Source organism: Staurois parvus, unplaced genomic scaffold, assembly GCF_062004578.1.
Source record: "Staurois parvus isolate SC_StPar_1 unplaced genomic scaffold, SC_StPar_1.0 ptg001287l, whole genome shotgun sequence".
NCBI lineage: Eukaryota > Metazoa > Chordata > Amphibia > Anura > Ranidae > Staurois > Staurois parvus.
The window spans coordinates 89455-110919 of record NW_028319083.1 but is presented as its reverse complement, the minus strand read 5'-3'; the positions used below and the strand labels follow the sequence as shown (position 1 = coordinate 110919).

General features: G+C 44.3%; 1 protein-coding gene and 1 non-coding gene across 3 annotated transcripts in view; one reads left to right on the top strand and one right to left on the bottom strand.

The window, feature by feature from the left end:
* TMEM107 (transmembrane protein 107) overlaps positions 1 to 21465 on the bottom strand; it is a 41270-nt gene that overhangs the window by 5068 nt on the left and 14737 nt on the right. The window contains exon 5 of one of the 2 annotated variants that reach the window (XM_089660898.1): positions 8767 to 8863. In XM_089660898.1, coding sequence (XP_089517024.1) covers positions 8767 to 8863 — 97 coding nt within the window. Of the gene's footprint in view, positions 1 to 218; positions 316 to 8766; positions 8864 to 21465 lie in introns of both variants that reach the window. The other variant, XM_089660897.1, reaches the window with a different exon arrangement.
* TRNAI-AAU (transfer RNA isoleucine (anticodon AAU)) lies at positions 14872 to 14944 on the top strand. The gene has a single exon. It is a non-coding gene; the product is annotated as a tRNA-Ile (tRNA).

Genomic DNA, 21465 nt, shown 5'->3' with positions numbered 1-21465 from the left:
GGCTGCCTAGAGGCTATTCAGCAAGAAACCAGACACGGCCCAAGTGGCTGTCCAGATTATCTCCTCTGCATTATCCTCTTACATCCATCTCCGCTCTACCCTCCCCCGTCTAGGATCCTTCTTCCTTATGTTGTCTTTGCGCTCTGCATGCTTCAGCCAGTTTGTCATCTTTATCCTTCATCTTGTCACTGCCCCCCCCACCCCACCCCATTATGTACCTGCAAAAGCCAAAGATGTACCAATAGGAGGTGCACTCCCACTTCTGGGACACAAACAGGGAAAGGCTGACTGAAGCAGAACAGTGGGCAGCCAGGGCTGGGAGGGCAGCGTCAAGGAAAGGTAACAATGAAGGGCAGAAGCAGACTGACAGTAGAGGAACGGAACTAAACATCATATAACATATTAAAGCAGATTGCCAGTCATTGACATAGATGGACTATTCAGTGATTTACAGCCGTCAGCTTATTAACCACTTCCAGTCCGGACACTTTCCCCCCTTCCAGTCCGGACGCTTTCACCCCCTTCCAATCCGGACGCTTTCCCCCCTTCCAGTCCGGACGCTTTCACCCCCTTCCAGTCCAGATGCTTTCCCCCCCTTCCAGTCCGGACGCTTTCACCCCCTTCCAGTCCGGACGCTTTCACCCCCCTTCCAGTCCGGACGCTTTCACCCCCCTTCCTGTCCGGACGCTTTCACCCCCCTTCCTGTCCCCGGACACTTTCACCCCCTTCCAGTCCAGACGCTTTTACCCCCTTCCACTCCGGACGCTTTCCCCCCCTTCCAGTCCGGACGCTTTCACCCCCTTCCAGTCCGGACGCTTTCACCCCCTTCCAGTCCGGACGCTTTCACCCCCCTTCCTGTCCCCAGACGCTTTCACCCCCTTCCAGTCCGGACGCTTCCCCCCCCTTCCAGTCCGGACGCTTTCACCCCCCTTCCAGTCCGGACGCTTTCACCCCCCTTCCAGTCCGGACGCTTTCACCCCCCTTCCTGTCCGGACGCTTTCACCCCCCTTCCTGTCCCCGGACACTTTCACCCCCTTCCAGTCCAGACGCTTTTACCCCCTTCCACTCCGGACGCTTTCCCCCCCTTCCAGTCCGGACGCTTTCACCCCCTTCCTGTCCGGACGCTTTCACCCCCCTTCCTGTCCCCGGACGCTTTCACTCCCTTCCTGTCCCCGGACGCTTTCACCCCCTTCCAGTCCGGACGCTTCCCCCCCCTTCCAGTCCGGACGCTTTCACCCCCCTTCCAGTCCGGACGCTTTCACCCCCCTTCCAGTCCGGACGCTTTCACCCCCCTTCCAGTCCGGACGCTTTCACCCCCCTTCCAGTCCGGACGCTTTCACCCCCTTCCAGTCCGGACACTTTTACCCCCTTCCAGTCCGGACACTTTTACCCCCTTCCAGTCCGGACACTTTTACCCCCTTCCTGTCCAAGCCAATTTTCAGCTTTCAGCGCTATCACACTTTGAATGACAATTGCGCGGTCATGCAACACTGTACCCATATTAATTTTGTAGCATTTTTTTGAGACAGATAAAGCTTTATTTTGGTGGTATTTATTCACCGCTGGGATTTTTATTTTTTTTGCTATGTAAATGAAAAAGTCCAAAAATTTTGTTTTTCTTATAACATTTTGCAAATAAATAATATTTCATCATAAATCTTGGTCAAAATTTATTCCGTTATCTTTTTAGTAAAAAAAAAAAATAACCCAAATTAGTTTATAACCAAAAATTATAATTTTTAAACATTTTTTTTTACAGTTTTATTTTTTTTTTTTTTAACATACTGTCACCCTAGCAGTACAGTGTCACCATGGTGACACTGTACTACTTGTGGGGGGTGATGAAGATTTTTTTTTTACACTGCTTTTACACCCATAAAGGCTGTAAAAGCAATCATTTCTCCTCTCTGGCTGCATTGTTGCAGCCATTGAGAACTACTGAGTGAGCTGTGATTGGTCACAGCTTGTCACAAGGTACAAGGTTGTTGTGAATAGCCCTGTACCATGTGACCTCTGTGATCATTCACAGATTTCACACGTAGTAAGCAATGATGTCAGAAGTGACATCTTGCTTACTACTCTTCATGTGATCACTGATTGGCCAATTAGTGATCACATGATCGGGACCTTGCACAGAGGTTCCGTACGACGATCGGTGTTCCACTGTGTCACAGTGGGCACCAGATCATGGTGCTGCGCGCTCCCAGGGAGCACGCACAAGCAGGGTGCGGGGAGGACATTTATAAACGGCCACCTGACCCTGCACTGCCACCGTCTGGCCATTAATATACAACAGCCGGACGGGAAGTGGTTAAAGCAGATCTAAAACTCAAACACTGAAGGTTTGCTATGTTATAGGGAACATCTAGAAAGCCTGAGCAGTGCCATGAAATATTTGCAATTTGTCTTCAATTCCCCCCAAAAGATAACAGTGCACATCCTTGCCTTAAAGTGATTGTAAAGGTAAAATTTTATGTTTTAAAAATAACAAACATGCTATACTTACTTTTTCTGTGCAGTGGTTTTGCACAGAGCAGCCCCGATCCTCCTCTTTTTGGGTCCCCCACCAGTGCTTCTGGTTCCTCCCTCCTGCTGAGTGCCCTCATAGCAAGGTACTTGCTATGGGGGCACTCATGCAGGCTTGCTCCTGGGCTGCCTTCTGTGTCCATTGATACACACAGTGCGGCTCGGCCCCGCCCCTGCTCCCTCCTGACTGGTTGAGACTGACAGCAGCAGGAGCCAATGGCTCCAGCTGATGTCTCTGAACCAGTGAGGAGAGAGAGGACAGCAGTGCTGCTCTCATGCATATCACTGGATTAAGATCGGGCTCAGGTAAGTATAAGGAGGGGCTGGGGGGGGCAGATTTATTTATTTCAGGTACTTATATAGCGCCGTCAATTTACGCAGCGCTTTACATATATATTGTACATTCACATCAGTCCCTAACCCTCAAGGGGTGTACAATCTAAGGTCCCTAACCCTCAAGGGGTGTACAATCTAAGGTCCCTAACCCTCAAGGGGCATACAATCTAAGGGCCCTAACCCTCAAGGGGCGTACAATCTAAGGTCCCTAACCCTCAAGGGGTGTACAATCTAAGGTCCCTAACCCTCAAGGGGCGTACAATCTAAGGTCCCTAACCCTCAAGGGGCGTACAATCTAAGGTCCCTAACCCTCAAAGGGGTGTACAATCTAAGGTCCCTAACCCTCAAGGGGGGTACAATCTAAGGTCCCTAACCCTCAAGGGGCGTACAATCTAAGGTCCCTAACCCTCAAGGGGCGTACAATCTAAGGTCCCTAACCCTCAAGGGGTGTACAATCTAAGGTGAGCTGTACACAGAAGTTTTTACCTTAATGCATTAAACCTTTAATCCACTTTAATCCTGGCCATACATAGATTGAAATTTGGCTGGTTCAGCAGAGACCGGCTGAATTTTACTTCACGTATGGGCATTGTGGTTGTACAGAAGTCCAGATCTACCAATTGACTTCTGTACATCCGCCCTGTGGGATTTTCCCTGCTTGATCAGCACTGCAGGCTATAGTCTGTAGCGTTGATCAGTGTGTTCTGATGGTTGAATGAAAAAAAGGGACTCATCTATGGGCAGTCTTAGGCCTCATAGCTGTATATCTGCATTGTGAGATCATCTAAGGCACTGTTACTTTTGAATGCCTGTCTTACCAGATTTGGAGTGACAGTTGGTGATAAAAGCACAGTCCTGGTCAATGCTCTCCTTGCTGGAGAAGAAGTTGTACCTGAGGACTTGCAGTGCAAAAAATGTCCCTGTTCTGCTTCATTCATTCTGCAGATCTATGCTTCCTCCACCTTTTCCGCTGCTTGTTGAGCATTGGTCATCAGGAGGACACTCTGACATAAGAAAGCAAAGTTCCGTTTCTACTAACAGGGCCCTGTCTCTGGTTCTACACAGGGCCACAGTGCAGATCAAGACACTGCTTTTCACATACGGTTCCTTTTTTAACTCAACTTTATTGCTATCACAATGGGGGCTATTAAGCCCCCTAAATGATAACATATTGCAGGTGACAGGTTCTCTTTAAGGAGACATCAGGAGTCTATCAGACCCCTCATCTCATCTCTGCACTCTGTTGAACCTGATCAAAAACAGATTGTGCTTAGCTTCTACCCTTGCCAGAGAGACCAGGGTTAGGCAGCTCTGAACCCAGAAGTTCTCACATCTCAGCGCTTCCTGGTTCATACTTCACAGGGTAGATCAGTGAATGGATGAGTGCTGATCCCCTGCTGTGCTCTATACTTATACCAACCATGGAGGTGTCAGGCACCCAGGAGGGAAAGGCAAGCCCAGGACATGGAGAGAGTGGCTCAGGCAGGAGGTGGCACTTTCATTCAGCAATGGTGTTGTGGTCCTGCCATAGACAGCTCAAATAACTTAGAGTAGAACAGCTAAAAATACACACACACATCTATATATATAAGATTTTTAATTTCGTTTATCCCCTTTCTTAAAACACAAATCTGCCATATTATAAAGCCAGAGGGTTTAATCAGTGGTTGTCAACTTATGAGCTAAAGGGGGTCTCAAATGGGTTCCCTGACATCACCAAAGGGCCACATGTAATGTTCAATTTACAGTATGTAACATTTGTGAGGACTGTCAGAGACTGCAGACCTAATAGATGAAATGAGGGTCAGGGAGTGAGGACAGGATACATTTTTGCCTTAGAATATGCCGCAAAAGACAATACAAGACTGGGAACATGAGGCATGAGGCCATTACCCTACCCAATGCTATTACCCTAATCAATGTTCCCACTACAGACTGCTGCAAGGGCTGCGCATCATATACCAAAGGGCTGCTTGCTACCCTCAGGACACAGGTTGAGCAGCCGGGCTTTAAAGGGATAGTTCACCTTTTCAGAAAAAAAAATATATAATGTGAACTAACACCCTACACCAGGGCTTAGAATTTCAAGTCCTGAGCTACTAGCCAGGCCTTAAGTTACTCGCCACCAACAAACACACACAAACAGAGACACCTGTACACACACACACACACACGTGCACACACAGACATATACATACATACACACACACACACACACACATACATACACAGACATATACATACACACACACACATACATACACAGACATATACATACACACACACACATATACATACACACACACACACACACACACACACACAGAAACATGTACACACACAAACAGAGACACCTGTACACACACACAGACATGTACATACACACACAGAAACGTGCACACACAGACATGTACATACACACACACACACACACACACAGAAACATGTACACACACAGAGACACCTGTACACACACACACACACACACACACACACACACGTGCACACACAGACATATACATACACACAAACATGTACACACACACAAACAGAGACACCTGTACACACACACACACAGACATGTACATACATATACACACACACACAGAAACATGTGCACACACAGACATGTACATACACACACAGAAACGTGCACACACAGACATGTACATACACACACAGAAACATGTACACATACAGAGACACCGGTACACACACATACAGACATGTACATACACACACAGAAACATGTGCACACACACATGTACATACACACATGTACATACACACATGTACATACACAGATACAGAAACATGTGCACACACAGACATGTACATACACACAGACACAGAAACATGTACACACACACACACACACACACACACACAGACACACCTGTACACACACACACACACAGAAACATGTGCACACACAGACATGTACATACACACACAGAAACATGTACACATACAAACAGAAACACTGGTACACACACATACAGACATGTACATACACACACACACACAGAAACATGTACACACACAGACATGTACATACACAGATACAGAAACATGTGCACACACAGACATGTACATACATATACACACACACACACACACACAGAAACATGTACACACACACAGAGACACATGTACACACACTCATACAGGCACATGTATATACACACAGGCACACACAGACACATGTACATACATACACACAAATGTACATGCACACACACACATGTACACACACACATACACATGTACAGATACACACAGACACATGTACATGCATACACAGAGACACATACATGTACACACACACACGCATGCTGTTAAGTGCTCTCCTCTCGCCTGAAGCCACCACTGCCTGACATAGAGGATCATGTGACCAGAGTGAGCTGAAATTAAGCGCGCACACACACAGCCCTATAAAAAGCTGCAGTACTTCGTTGTTGACTCACAGAGCGGGGTACTGCACTCTAGGGGGAGGCAGAGAGCACAGCACACACTCCTTCCTTTGCTTTCACTGCGCTCAGCTATTGAGCAGTCTGACGGCTCCCAGTAGCAATGACAGATCCAGCCTGAGCTCAGAGCCTGCTCAGCAAGACGGCCCTGGGGGACACACTCGCCTCCACCATAATTTCCACTCGCCATTGGCGAGCAGGTGAGTGGAAGTTTCAAGGCCTGCCCTACACAATCCCCACTACCTACCCCCAAGTCCCTACAGTACTTATCTCCATGGGTGATGAACTGTCAGTGTCTAGTTCAGGTGAAGTGGTTTTCTGGTTTGTAGCAGGCCAGGGATTTCAAATCCTTGCTTTTCTCCCCCTGCTTTCTGTAGGGCTTCTGGGACAGATCAGAGTGATTCGGATTGGTCAGCGCTGGCCTGTGATGGCTTTGTTGGAAATGCTCTTTTCTATCCCTGAATCCCTACAGAAAGAAGGGGAAGGAGCAAGGATTTAGAATCCCTGGACCGCTACACCAGCTGTGTGGGCAGCTCATCACCCACGGAGGTAAGTACAGCAGGGACTGGGGGGGGGGGGTGTTTGGGGGCGTGGTTAGGGTGTACTGTGTTAGTTTTCCTTTGTCATTTTCTCTGAAGAGGTGAACCTAGGCTTTAATGTTACCGCGGACATTCTGCAGCATTCTCTATGCCTTTTCCACCTTTCGCCATTGGACGGTAGTGATGTCCTCCCTCCGGTCTCCTGTAGCCTGCCGAAACACTCACCCCTACAGCCTCCAGTGACATCACCTAGAAATAAAACCTTACCTGACCAGTCAGAGTACCAATGTCAACCTGTGTCTATAAAGACAGATTACTAGAGGCTCCCTCCTCTTCTTCCCACTCTCACAAGCTTTGCTAAGCCAATGGCTCCTGCTGCTGTCAGTCAAATCCAGTGCCAAGGGAGTAAGGTGGGACTGTGTTGAGTTGTGTGTGTCTATGGATGCAGACAGTGCGGTTCTGGATCGAACCCAAAGGTGTGCCACCATAGGAAGCGATTTCCTATTGTGGCACTCTGAGAAGAGGAGGAGCCAGGGGTGGGGCCTCTCAGTGCAATTCTATTGCATGGAGCACGTAAGAATAACATTTTAAAAAATATATATACTTTACAATCACTTTAAATATTTTGGAGATTTGGGGTTGAACAGTCCACCCAAAAGCAGATTGGATGACAATTGTTTCTATGACCAGTTACCCTTTAACTGGTTGCCGACCGCAGATAGCCGAATGACGGCTGCACTGCGGCCGGCCAGTTCTGGGTGGACGTCATATGACGTCCTCCCAGAGCGCGCTCTCCTGCGTGCCCCAGGGGGCGCGCACCCGGCGATCTCCGTGATCGCTGTGTCCTACGGACACAGCTGATCACGTGATGTGGTAAAAGGCCAATCACAGCGGCCTTTTACCACGTGATCAGCGGTGTCCAATGACACGCTGATCACAGGGAAATGCAAGTGCCGGTTCTCAGCTGCACTTTTCTCACGCTGTCAGATCGTGAGGAAAGTACTGCCGAGAACCAGCACTTGTCAGAGCGAGGATCGGCACCGATCATCAGGGCACTAATGATCAGTGCCCTGATGATCGGTGCCCAGCAGTGCCACCCACATGTTCTGCCCACCTGTGCCCAGCAGTGCGCCCACTAGCTCCGCCCACCTGTGCCCAGCAGATCACCCACCTGTGCCACTCTGCAGTGCCACCTACCTGTGCCCAGAAGTGCCACCTACCTGTGCCCAGCAGTGCCACCCACCTGTGCCCACCAGTGCCACCCACCTGTGCCCACCCACCAGTGCTGCCCACCAGTGCCACCCACCAGTGCAGCCCAGCAGTGCTGCCAGTCAGTGCCACCAGTCAGTGCCCAGCGGTTGTGCCAGTCAGTGCCACCAGTCAGTGCCCAGCAGTGATGCCAGTCAGTGCCGTCTATCAGTACCCATCATCAGTGTCACCTATCAGTGCCGCCTATCAGTGCTGCATATTAGTGCCGCCTATCTGTGACACCTCATTAGTGCTGCCTATCAGTGCCCTGTAGCGCTGCCTATCAGTGCCCATCAGTGCCGCCTATCAGTGCCCATCAGTGCTGCCTCATCAACACACATCAGTGAAGGAGAAAAATTACCTGTTTGAAAAATTTTATAATAGAAACAAAGAAACTTTTTTTTTTTCAAATTTGTTGCACTTTTTTTATTTATAGCGCAAAAAGTAAAGCGCCCAGTGGCGATTAAATACCACCAAAAGAAAGCTCTATTTGTGAGAAAAAAATGATCAAAATTTCATATGGGTACAATGTTGCATGACCGCGCAATTGTCAATCAAAGTGCGGCAGCGCTGAAAATTGGCCTGGTAAATAAGGGGGTATAAGTGCCTGGTAGGCAAGTGGTTAAGGACACTCATGTAGTACTCACCTGCAGAAAGCAAATATCCACCAAATCACAGAGCACTGCCAGCCCTCAAAAAGGTAGAAGAGAAGGGCCACACTAGCACTAGCATGGGCTCCCACGGCTGAAGGGCACAGCACTGGGTTAGGGACTCATAAATTTCAACACCGGGTATTTAAATTAAAAAAATCCACAAACTCCGACATAATATGCATAGATGCCACACAAACCATCTTATAAATTAAATAACAAAAAATGAATGGTGTACCCTTTAAATAATTTCCCAATTGCACCAAAACACTTTTCACCCCAAAAAGTGTATCATCCAAATATATATATATATATAAAGTGCTAATATACTAAATAACATTAATAAATAAATACTACTGTCCAAAAATTATATCGTCCACAATAAAAATTAAAATATAATCAAATAAAATAAACAGAATAGACAAAAATCCTCCAGAAAGACAGTCCGCAAAAAGGCTTCCAGCCAAATGTAGATCCAGTGATTATGGAGATCGAACCTCAAAAAAAGAGAGAAATCACATAGTGTGATACCATAAAAACGCATCAGGTAATATCAACATCACTGCAAAATGCATGTGAATCACTGAGTCAGCACGTGTGGTTTAGTGTGATTCACATGCGTTTTGCAGTGATGTTGATATTACCTGATGCGTTTTTATGGTATCACACTATGTGATTTCTCTCTTTTTTTGAGGTTCGATCTCCATAATCACTGGATCTACATTTGGCTGGAAGCCTTTTTGCGGACTCTCTTTCTGGAGGATTTTTGTCTATTCTGTTTATTTTATTTGATAATATTTTTTATTTTTTATTGTGGACGATATAATTTTTGGACAGTAGTATTTATTTATTTGTGTTATTTAGTATATTAGCACTTTATATATATATATATTTTCATCTTATAAATTAGGTGTAAATCCAGGCTACACCTAACAAGTCTTAAACATACTCCCTCTCCCCTCCTAACACCTTTGCTGACTAACCGGTGAAAGAAAGATGTTATTACAGTAATTACCTATTTTAAGGACATATTAGGCGCTGCTCTGCTCAGGTCACATGATCCACTGTGTCAGCCAGCGGTGGCTGTAGGGGAGAGGAGTAAGCACTCCTATGGGCCATCCGCTGTCAGCGTTCCCTCCTCTCCCCTGCAGCTGCCCCTGGCTTACACAGGAGAGCTGAATCACATCTCTTAGATTGTAAGCTCCAAGGATCAGGGCCCTCCTAACCCTCTTGTATTGAACTGTATTGTTGCTGTATTGTCTCCCATTATATTGTAAAGCGCTGAGCAAACTGTTGGCGCCATATAAATCCTGTATAATAATAATAATATATAAATCCTGTATAATAATAATATATAAATCCTGTAGAATAATAATAATAATAATAATATATAAATCCTGTATAATAATAATAATAATAATATAAATCCTGTATAATAATAATATATAAATCCTATATAATAATAATATATAAATCCTGTATAATAATAATAATATAAATCCTGTATAATAATAATATATAAATCCTGTATAATAATAATAATATATACATCCTGTATAATAATAATAATAATATATAAATCCTGTATAATAATAATATATAAATCCTGTATAATAATATATAAATCCTGTATAATAATAATAATAATATATAAATCCTGTATAATAATAATAATAATAATATGACCAGACCGGAGTAGGCTGAAAATAAGTATTTGCACCTTTCCTTACACAGTCAATTTAGCGTGGGTGTTAGGAGGAGGGAGGAAGCATTTTTAAAGATTGCCAAATTGGAGTTTGGTTTCAACATGTTAGTGTATTTAAATCTTATAATACATTTAACACTACCCTTCACCCAGATTGACAATGTTGCTATCTGCTGTGCTTCCTGTGCTCATCCTTCCAGAGTTGTGTCTCAGTGGCCACATCACCGGGTGAAAATCTGCTTATATTTTGCCTTCTCTGGTTCTTCCTTCCCCCAACCCCCTGCCCCCCATCATTTTGAAATAAAACATATATGCAGTTAGAACACCATCGCTAGGGCACTTACATGAAACTACAGGTGTACCTCAGTTTACGAACGCCTCGGTTAACGTAATTTTCGGTTTACGAATGAAAATCCATTGGAAATAATGCCTCTGTTTACTAATTATTTTCGCAATACGAACGGATTAATTGATTTTCAATGCATTTATGAATTCATTTTTAATCATGTCCCTGTACAGTATTTATGCCTTTAAAGTGCACTTTATAAAGAGTTTTGAACAAATAAAAGACTTTACTTTTTTCTGACCTCCGGAACGGATTAAAAGGTTTTCAATGCATTTATGAATTAATTTTTAATCATGTCCCTGTACAGTATTTATGCCTTTAAAGTGCACTTTATAAAGAGTTTTGAACAGATAAGACTTTTTCTGACTTCCGAAATGGATTAATTGGTTTTCAATGCATTTACAAATTAATTTTTAATCACGTCCCTGTACAGTATTTATGCCTTTAAAGTGCAGTTTATAAAGAATTTTGAACAGATAAAAAGACTTTTTTTTTCCTTTTTTCTGACCTCCGAAACGGATTAATTGGTTTTTAATGAACTTACTAATTAATTTTTAATCATGTCCCTGTACAGTATTTATGCCTTTAAAGTGCACTTTATAAAGAGTTTTGAACAGATAAAAAGACTTTTTTTTCCTTTAGTCTGACCCCCGGAATGGATTAATTGGTTTTTAATGCATTCCTATGGGAAACCGTGTTTCGGTTTATGAATTTTTCGCAATACGAAAAGTCCCGCAGAACGCATTAAATTCGTAAACCGAGGTACGCCTGTATGTGTGATATAATTATGGACTTTCTAGGTACACAAATATGGTACCAAAATATATAAAAATATATATTGCTTTATTCATATAACCCATCTAAAAATAAAAAAAAATTTCAGTGATTAAAATTATACTTTGCATTGCACATAGACTCCAGTGTTATCCTCCCAAACATATAGATTCAAATTCCTGATATGGACATTGAACGATGATAGAGTCAGTCCACTTCCTTCAAAATATGGGGGGGTTCCACTAACACTTGGCCCAACATGTTTCACGACTGGAGTCGCTTCCTCAGGGGCTTGCAATGCATCTATGAGATAAACAGACTTACAGATAATCATCACAAAAGATAATAATAGACATATATGCAGTTAGAACGCCACCTCTAGGGCACTTACATGAAACTATATGTAGTATGTATGTTATATTTTCATGTACGTGCCCTAGAGGTGGCGTTCTAACTGCATATATGTCTATCGTTATCTTTTGTGATGATTACCGGTAAGTCTGATTATCTCATAAATGCATTGCAAGCCCTGAGGAAGCGACTCAAGTCGCGAAACATGTTGGGCCAAGTGTTACAGTGGAACCCCCCATATTTTGAAGGAAGTGGACTGACTCTATCATCGCTCAATGTCCATATCAGGAATTTGAATCTATATGTTTGGGGGGATAACACTGGAGTCTATGTGCAAAGCAAAAGTATAATTTTAATCACTGAAAAAACATTTTTTAGATGGGTTTTATGAATATAGCAATATATGTTTTTATATTTTGGTGCTGTGTTTATGTGCCTAGAAAGTCCATAATTATTTCACACATATTCTGATCTCTGAATTGGGGCGTGGCACTATTATACCCGATTGGTATGACCATCAGCCACACGATGGTCACCCAATTTTTTAACTTGTTACTGAAGAGTATGTCCATGTACAGTATAGTATGCACTCAACACTTGGTCGGGGCTCCTTTTGCATGAAATACTGCATCAATATGGCATGGCATGGAGGTGATCAGCCTGTGGCACTGCTGAGGTGTTATGGAAGCCCAGGTTACTTCGATAGTGGCCTTCAGCTTCTCTGCATTGTTGGGTCTGGTGTCTCTCATCTTCCTCTTGGCAATACCCTACAGATTCTCTATGGGGTTTAGGTCAGGCGAGTTTGCTGGCCAATCAAGCACAGTGATACCATGATCATTAAAGCAGGTATTGGTACTTATGGCAGTGTGGGCAGGGGCCAAGTCCTGCTGGAAAATGAAATCAGCATCTCCATAAAGTCGGTCAGCAGAGGGAAGCATGAAGTGCTCTATAACTTCCTGGTAGAGGTCTACGCTGATTTTGGACTTGATAAAACACAGTGGGCCAACACCAGCAGATGACATGGCACCCCAAATCATCACTGACTGTAGAAACTTCACACTGGACCTCATGCAACTTGGATTCTGTGCCTCTCTACTCTTCCTCCAGGATCTGGGACCTTGATTTCCAAATGAAATACAAAATTTACTTTCATTCAAAAAGAGGACTTTGGACCACTGAGCAACAGTCCAATTCTTTTTCTCCTTAGCCCAGGTAAGACGCTTCTGACGTTGTCTCTGGTTCAGGAGTGGCTTTACACAAGGAATGAGACAGTTGCAGCCCATGTCCTGGATACATCTGTGTGTGGTGGCTCTTGAAGCACTGACACCAGTCGTAATCCACTCCTTGTGAATCTCCCCCGAATTCTTGAATGGGCTTTGCTTCACAATTCTCTCAAGGCTGCAGTTATCCCTGTTGCTTGTGCACCTTTTTCTACCACACTTTTTCCTTCCACTCAACTTTCCATGAATATGCTTGGATACAGCACTCTGTGAACAGCCAGCTTCTTTAGCAATGACCTTTTGTGACTTACTGTCAGGAATGGACTTGCCAATGGTGGTGGGACTCACCTGCCTTGTGGGCTGCAGTACCAGGGCTGGCTAGCGGGTGCTCTCAGCAACCAGAGGCTCACTCCTGCAATCGGCCAACACCTGGGGCTGATTGCAGGAGGTGTATTTAAGGAATGGCCAGACCTGCAGTCAGTGCCTTGGTGTATGTTTCCCATGAGCCCTGTACCTTGTCTGCTTCCTGCCTGATCCTGATTCTGCTTTAATCCTGACTCCGCATGAACTCTGCCTGTCCTGACCTCGGCTATTCCTGACTACTCTTCCGCCTGCTCCTTGTACCTTGCCTGCCCGTTTGCTACCGACCCAGCCTGCCCGACTACATTTATGTATTGTTTAGTCTTTAATAAATTGTATTGTTTATACTATACCTGAAGCCTGTGTTTCCCTGTGTCAGTCCACACATCTCTGGTCATACCTGGAGCCCTGACACTTACCCTCTGGATTCTTTCTTAGATACACAGAATATAACTGGATACTAACAGTTATAGGTAACGTTGATCCAGGCAATATCCGATTGCCTCTCGGGGGATCAGGAAGTAATTTTTTTCCCAGCAGGAGCAGATTGGATCGTGCTTTGCTGGGTTTTTTTTTTGCCTTCCTCTGGATCAACTGTGGGTATAGGATTAGAACTTTTTTTTTTCTATCGTTGAACCGGATGGACTTTTGTCTTTTTTTCAGCCAGACTAACTATGTACCTATGTAACCCTCCTTGTGGAGGGTGTCAATGACTGTCTCCTGGACAACTGTCAAGTCAGCAGTCTGCCCCATGATTGTGTAACTTACTAGATTTAAAGGCTCAGGAAACCTTTACAGGCTTTTTCAGTTATTTAGCTGATGACAGTGTGACACCATGGGGTTTATTTACTAAAGCTGGAGAGTCCAAAATCAGACTCCCTTCTGCATAGAAACCAATCAGCTTCCAGGTTTCATTGCCAAAGCTTCATTGAACAAGCTGAGGTTAGAAGCGGATTGGTTTCTATGCAGAAGGGAGTCTGATTTTGGACTCTCCAGCTTTAGTAAATAAACCCCCATGAGTCTACAATATTGAACTTTTTCACAATATTCACATTTTCTGAGATACTGAATTTGGGGTTTTTACTAGCTGTAAGCCATAATCATCAAAAATAAAAGAAAGAAATGCTTGAAATATATCTCGCTGTGTGTAATGAATCGATATAATATACGAGTTTGACCTTTTGAATGGATTTACTGAAATAAATTAACTTTTTGATGATTTTCTAATTTATTGAGATTCACCTGTATATAGTGGTGCAACATGAAGATCGTTACAATACCACCACAGCTCATGCTTTCTATTTTAACATGCGCCCCTGGCTCCCCCAAGAATAACATACACCAATGGCCGGTTAGCTCAGTTGGTTAGAGTGTGGTGCTAATAACGCCAAGGTCGCGGTTCGATACCCGTACGGGCCATGTGTTTTTTTTTTCATAAAATGAACTCATAAGTGCTACAAATATAACATAACTTAGATATTTAGGAATGAAATATAATGAAAATGAAATGTAGAACATCTTATGAATTTATTATTTTTTTCCTGAGCAGCAAACCTGATTGAATGCATTTAATTAAGAGCCAAGAAGAAAAGAACATAGACACTGTTCTATAAATGGTCTCGCTAGACCCCTCCCACCACTTCAATGTAAATATATCATTTTATGGAAATGTTTAATTTACATATCTGATACCAGAAACCCTTACAAGCTTTAACCCTTTTGCGGCCAGAGACTTTTTTTTACCTTATTTGCACGCGTGGTTAAAATAAAATCATTTTAGGCCTGAAGATTAGCTAAAACCTTCAAACATTCTTTATTTTCTGAAAGCAGAGACTCTGGAGAATAAAACATTGGTAGTTCCAATTATTTACGTCATGGAATATTTACTGAAATACAAAATTTCAGTAAAAAAAAAAATACACTAAAGTTAATTTTAGGTCATGCAAATGCAATCTATTACAAACAAATGGCAACGGCCCCAAGCTGTAACTGGCCTTTGCGGCAAGGAGCACATGGAAGAGCGACGCATGTCAAACAACAGAGAAAAATTCCCAGCTCAACTTACCAACCAGCCTGCAAACAAACCGAATTGTCCTGTCTAACAGTTCACGCTAAAAACAGGGGTTTAGTTTGCACACATTTGCAAATACAGTTGCAAGAAAAAGTATGTGAACCCCTTGGGATTATGTGGAGTTTTGCATGAATTGGGCATAAAATGTGCTCTGAACGTCATCTAAGTCACAACAATAGAAGAACACAGTCTGCTGAACATAATACTACTCAAACATTAGATGTTGCCATGGTTTAATTGCACATAACATGTAAACATTCACAGTGCAGGGAGGAAAAAGTATGTGAGGCCCTAGCTTAATGACTTCTCCCAGAGCTAATTGGAGCCAGGAGTGAGCCAACCTTGACTCCAATCAGTGTGATGATATTGGATGTGTTGCTGACAGCTGTCCTGCCCTTAAAAAACACACACCTGTTTTGGGTTTACTGGTTTCAAGAAGCACTGTCCGATGTGAACCATGCCTCGCAGAAAAGAGCTCTCAGAAGACCTACGATCAAGAATTGTTGACTTGCATGAAGCTGGAAAGGGTTACAAAAGTATCTCCAAAAGCCTTGATGTTCATGTGTCCACGGTAAGACAGATTGTCTACAAATGGAGAAAGTTTAGCACTGTTGCTACTCTCCCTAGGCGGGGTCGTCCTGTAAAAATGACTGCAAGAGCACAGCGCAGAATGCTGCATGAGGTAAAGAAGAATCCCAGAGTGTCAGCTAAAGACCTACAGAAATCTCTGGCACATGCTAACATTTTTGTTGACACATCTACAATAAGGAAAACATTAAACAAGAATGGAGTACATGGGAGGACACCACGGAGGAAGCCATTGCTGTCCAAAAAGAATATTGCAGCACGTTTGAAGTTTGCAAAAGAGCACCTGGATGTTCCACAGCACTACTGGCAAAATATACTGTGGACAGATGAAACCAAGATTGAGTTGTTTGGGAAGAACACACAACACTATGTGTGGAGAAAAAAAGGCACAGCACACCAACATCAAAACCTCATCCCCACTGTAAAACATGGCGGAGGGAGCATCATGGTTTGGGGCTGCTTTGCTGCCTCAGGGCCTGGACGGATTGTTGTCATTGATGGGAAAATGAATTCCAGAGTTTATCAAGACATTTTGCAGGAAAACGTACGACCATCTGTCCGCCAACTGAAGCTCTGCAGAGGATGGGTGATGTAACAGGACAATGACCCAAAGCATACAAGTAATTCAACAAAACAATGGCTGCAACAGCAGAGAATACGCCTTCTGGAGTGGCCCAGTCAGAGTCCTGACCTCAACCCGATTGAAATGCTGTGGCATGACCGTAAGAGAGCGATTCACACCAGACATCCCAAGAATATTGCTACACTGAAACAGTTTTGTGAAGAGGAGTGGTCCAAAATGACTCCAGATCGTTGTGCAGGTCTGATCTGCAACTACAGGAAACGTTTGGTTGAGGTTATTGCTGCCAAAGGAGTGTCAAAAAATTATTAAGTCCAAAGGTTCACATACTTTTTCCTCCCTGCACTGTGAATGTTTACATGTTATGTGCAATTAAACCATGGCAACATCTAATGTTTGTGTAGTATTATGTTCAGCAGACTGTGTTCTCCTATTGTTGTGACTTAGATGACGTTCAGAGCACATTTTATGCCCAATTCATGCAAAACTCCACGTAATCCCAAGGGGTTCACATACTTTTTCTTGCAACTGTACATGCGTAAGCTGCAGAGCCTCTTCATGACACCCCAATATTCTGCTTCTACTATGGAGACTCTCAAAATTTATAGTTAGGAGCTGCAGAATATTGAGGTGCCACAAAGAGGTTCTGTGGATGTATTTGCAAGTGTGTGCAAACTAAACCCCTGTTTTTAGCGTGAACTGCTAACAGGACAATTCGGTTGGTTGCAGGCTGGTTGGTAAGTAGAGCTGGGAATTGTTCTCTATTGTTGTTTGACAAACGCAATATATTACCCCAATATATCACCCACTTTTTTTTTAAAATATAAAACATGAGGTTGTGGCTAGTAGATACCCAACAAGTCAAGGCTTAAATTTACATGTCAAACAACAGAGAAAAATTCCCAGCTCAACGTACCAACCAGCCTGCAACCAACCGAATTGTCCTGTCTAACAGTTCACACTAAAAACAGGGGTTTCGTTTGCACACATTTGCAAATACATGTGTAAGCTGCAGAGCCTCTTCATGGCACCCCAATATTCTGCTTCTACTATGGAGACTCTCAAAATTTATAGTTAGGAGCTGCAGAATATTGAGGTGCCACAAAGAGGTTCTGTGGATGTATTTGCAAATGTGTGCAAACTATATGCAGAATATATGCAGAGTGCCGTGAAGAGGTTGTGCGGCTTGCGCATGTATTTGCAAATGTGTGCAAACTAAACCCCTGTTTTCAGGACAGTTCGGTTGGTTGCAGGCTGGTTGGTAAGCTGAGCTGGGAATTGTTCTCTATTGCTGTTTGACAAACGCAATATATTACCCCAATATGTCACCCACATTTTTTTTTTAAATATAAAAACATGAGGTTGTGGCTAGCAGATACCCAACAAGTCAAGGCTTAAATTTGCATGTCAAACAACAGAAAAATTCCCAGCTCAACTTACCAACCAGCCTGCAACCAACCAAATTGTCCTAACAGTTCATGCTGAAAACAGGGGTTTAGTTTGCACACATTTGCAAATACATGCGTAAGCTGCAGAGCCTCTTCATGGCACCCCAATATCCTGCTTCTACTATGGAGACTCTCAAAATTTATAGTTAGGAGCTGCAGAATATTGGGGTGTCGTGAACAGGTTCTGCGGCTTGCTTGCGCATGTATTTGCAAATGTGTGCAAACTAAACCCCTGTTTTTAGCGTGAACTGTTAGACAGGACAGTTCAGTTGGTTGTAGGCTGGTTGGTAAGTTGAGCTGGGAATTTTTCTCTGCTGTTTGACATGGGTCGCTCTTCCATGTGCTCCTTGCTGCAAAGGCCACTTCCCCCTTCCTTTAGATTTTAAGCTCCGTGAGCCGGGCCCTCACATTCCTTCTGTACTGAAATGTATTGTAATTGTACTGTCTCCCTTACATTGTAAAGCACTGCGCAAACTGTTGGTGCTATATAAATCCTGTAAAATAATAATAATGTGTGCAAACTAAACCCGTTTTAGCGTGAACTGCTAACAGGACAATTCGGTTGGTTGCAGGCTGGTTGGTAAGTTGAGCTGGGAATTGTTCTCTATTGTTGTTTGAAAAACGCAATATATTACCCCAATACATCACCCACATTTTTTTGTAAAATATAAAAAGTGAGGTTGTTGCTAGTAGACACCCAACACGTCAAGGTTTAAATTTGCATGTGCCACAACCAGGGGCGGACTGAAAACTCATGGGGCCCCCGGGCAATAGGGGATCATGGGGCCCCTGTGTCCTTGCCCAAACTCAAAAAAGCCTATGAAAAAGGTACCAGGGGCATCTCATGGGGCCCCCTACTGACCCCGGGCCCTCGGGCATAGCCCGAGTTTCCAAATGGTCAGTCCGCCCCTGGCCACAACTAATGGGCCTAGAATTATTGCTCTCACTCCAGTGTGCGGGAATATGTAACATGTGTATCACAAATCAACGTTTTCCTGCTCAGGCACCCCTGACATGTGCAAGTGGAGAGTGCTCAACATTTTTTTAGGGAGGTTTAAAGTGTTTGGGAGTAACTTAAATTTTTCACGTTTAAAAAAAATTCAATAAACTTTATTTTTTATTACATATGGATCAAAAAGCCCCCTATGTGACGATTTCATTGGTGACAGGTCCTCTTTAATGAAACATCAGGTTAAAAGACCCCTGATGTCTCATCTGTCCTCCACTGAAGCTAATGGAATGCAGATCTTGCTCCATTAGCTTCTTTCCCGACCATACTGGCTGGACAAAGTGACATCGGGACCCGGAAGTGATGTTTTACATTTTGCTTCTGGGTCATTAGCAGGAAGGCGGGGGATCAGCGAACAGACGTTTGCTGATCTTCGTTCCATCCAGAGGCGTTCCTAGGGTTGGTGTCACCTGGTGCGGTAACACTTGGTGACGCCCCCTCCGACGATCCCCGCAGAATGGATCGGATCTGCGGATTTAGCATAATGGACCGGAGTCCGATCCATTATGCTAAATCCGCAGATCCGATCCATCCTGCGGGGATCATCGGCTTTCTTTACAACTTACCTTTTCTTGGAGCGGGTCCGGTGTCACCCCGTATAGGTTGCATGCCAACAATCCCCACAGGATGGTTCGGATCTGTGGATGGAGCATAATGGATCAGAGTCTGATCCATGATGCCCCCTGATCTGCAGATCCCATCCATCCTGCGGGGATCGCTGGCTTGCAACCTATACGGGGTGACACCGGACCCGCTCCAAGAAAAGGTAAGTTGTAAAGAAAGCCGACGATCCCCGCAGGATGGATCGGATCTGCGGATTCAGCATAATGGATCGGAGTCCGATCCATTATGCTCCCCAATCCGCAGATCCCATCCATCCTGTGGGGATCGTCGGCATGCAACCTATACGGGGTGACACCAGACCCGCTCCAAGAAAAGGAAAGTTGTAAAGAAAGCCGATGATCCCCACAAGATGGATCCGATCCATCCTGTGGGGATCGTCGGCTTGCAACCTATACGGGGTGACACCGACCGCACGGGGTGACACCGGACCCGCTCCAAGAAAAGGAAAGTTGTAAAGAAAGCCGACGATCCCCACAAGATGGATCCGATCCATCCTGCGGGGATCGTCGGCTTGCTTTACAACTTACCTTTTTTGTGGAGCGGGTTCGGTGTCACCCCGTGTGGGCTGCACTCCACGCACCTGCCTCGGGACACCACTGGTCTCATCTATCTGGCGGCACCCACGGTAGTGGTAAAGGGTTAAGCCCATGCCTTCCTCCACTGTGTGTTTACTTATAGCCAAGTGCAGAGGGTGTGGAAGAAGACAGAAAAGTTCCCTGTGCTGACATTGTCTCATACATGAAAAGCTGCTACCAGCATATGTTCAGCCTGAAAAATCCCCATCTGCACCATAGCTATAGAGGGAGTAGAGCTGAAGATTGTCCATGGAGTTGAACCACAACCCTTTTCCTTGGTTTAGATCAGTGGTTCTCAACCTTCCTAATGCCGTGACCCTTTAATACAGTTCCTCATGTTGTGGTGACCCCCAACCATAAAATGATTTACCCAGTAATTATAATTCATGAGTGTCGTTTTACCTCCAATACTGCTGCTTTCAACACAGCAGCTGCTCTTTACACATCGGAAATATGTGTTTTCCGATGGTCTTAGGGGACCCCTGTGAAAGGGTTGTTCGACCCCCAAAGGGGTCGCGTCCCACAGGTTGAGAACCACTGATTTAGACAGTTGAGCAATGATCACAATAGTTTGCTGCACATGTACTTGGCAGTTCTAGGTACGATTACAGTAACTTGTTTCTCTCTGAGTAAGCAATTATTCATGCTCAATGGATACTTTAGCAGACGTTCAGTCTGCTTCTGTTTTTCTTTCCCTAGTTTCTCCCTCTTCAACATGCTGATAAAATGTTCAAATAAAACCTTTCCATTTTCACTACACACCTTATTTTAGACCCAGTAATGTCATCACTGGGTCTCTCTGCTTCTCTATGCAATGCAGGAAGATAATGACTGGTGGGAGGGGGCAGTCAGGATGCTGTACTAAGCTTTTTGAAAACATCTCAGCAACCTGCCTCAGTACTCCTCTTAAGAATTCTCAGCCCTGATGCTCTTGGGAGGAATTATGTAGATATCAAAATGCCTTGATGGGTGGATATCAATCTGGTGGAGTGGGCATTCCTGGGCAGGCTGCATTGCATGCAGACCATCCACACACCCACATGTG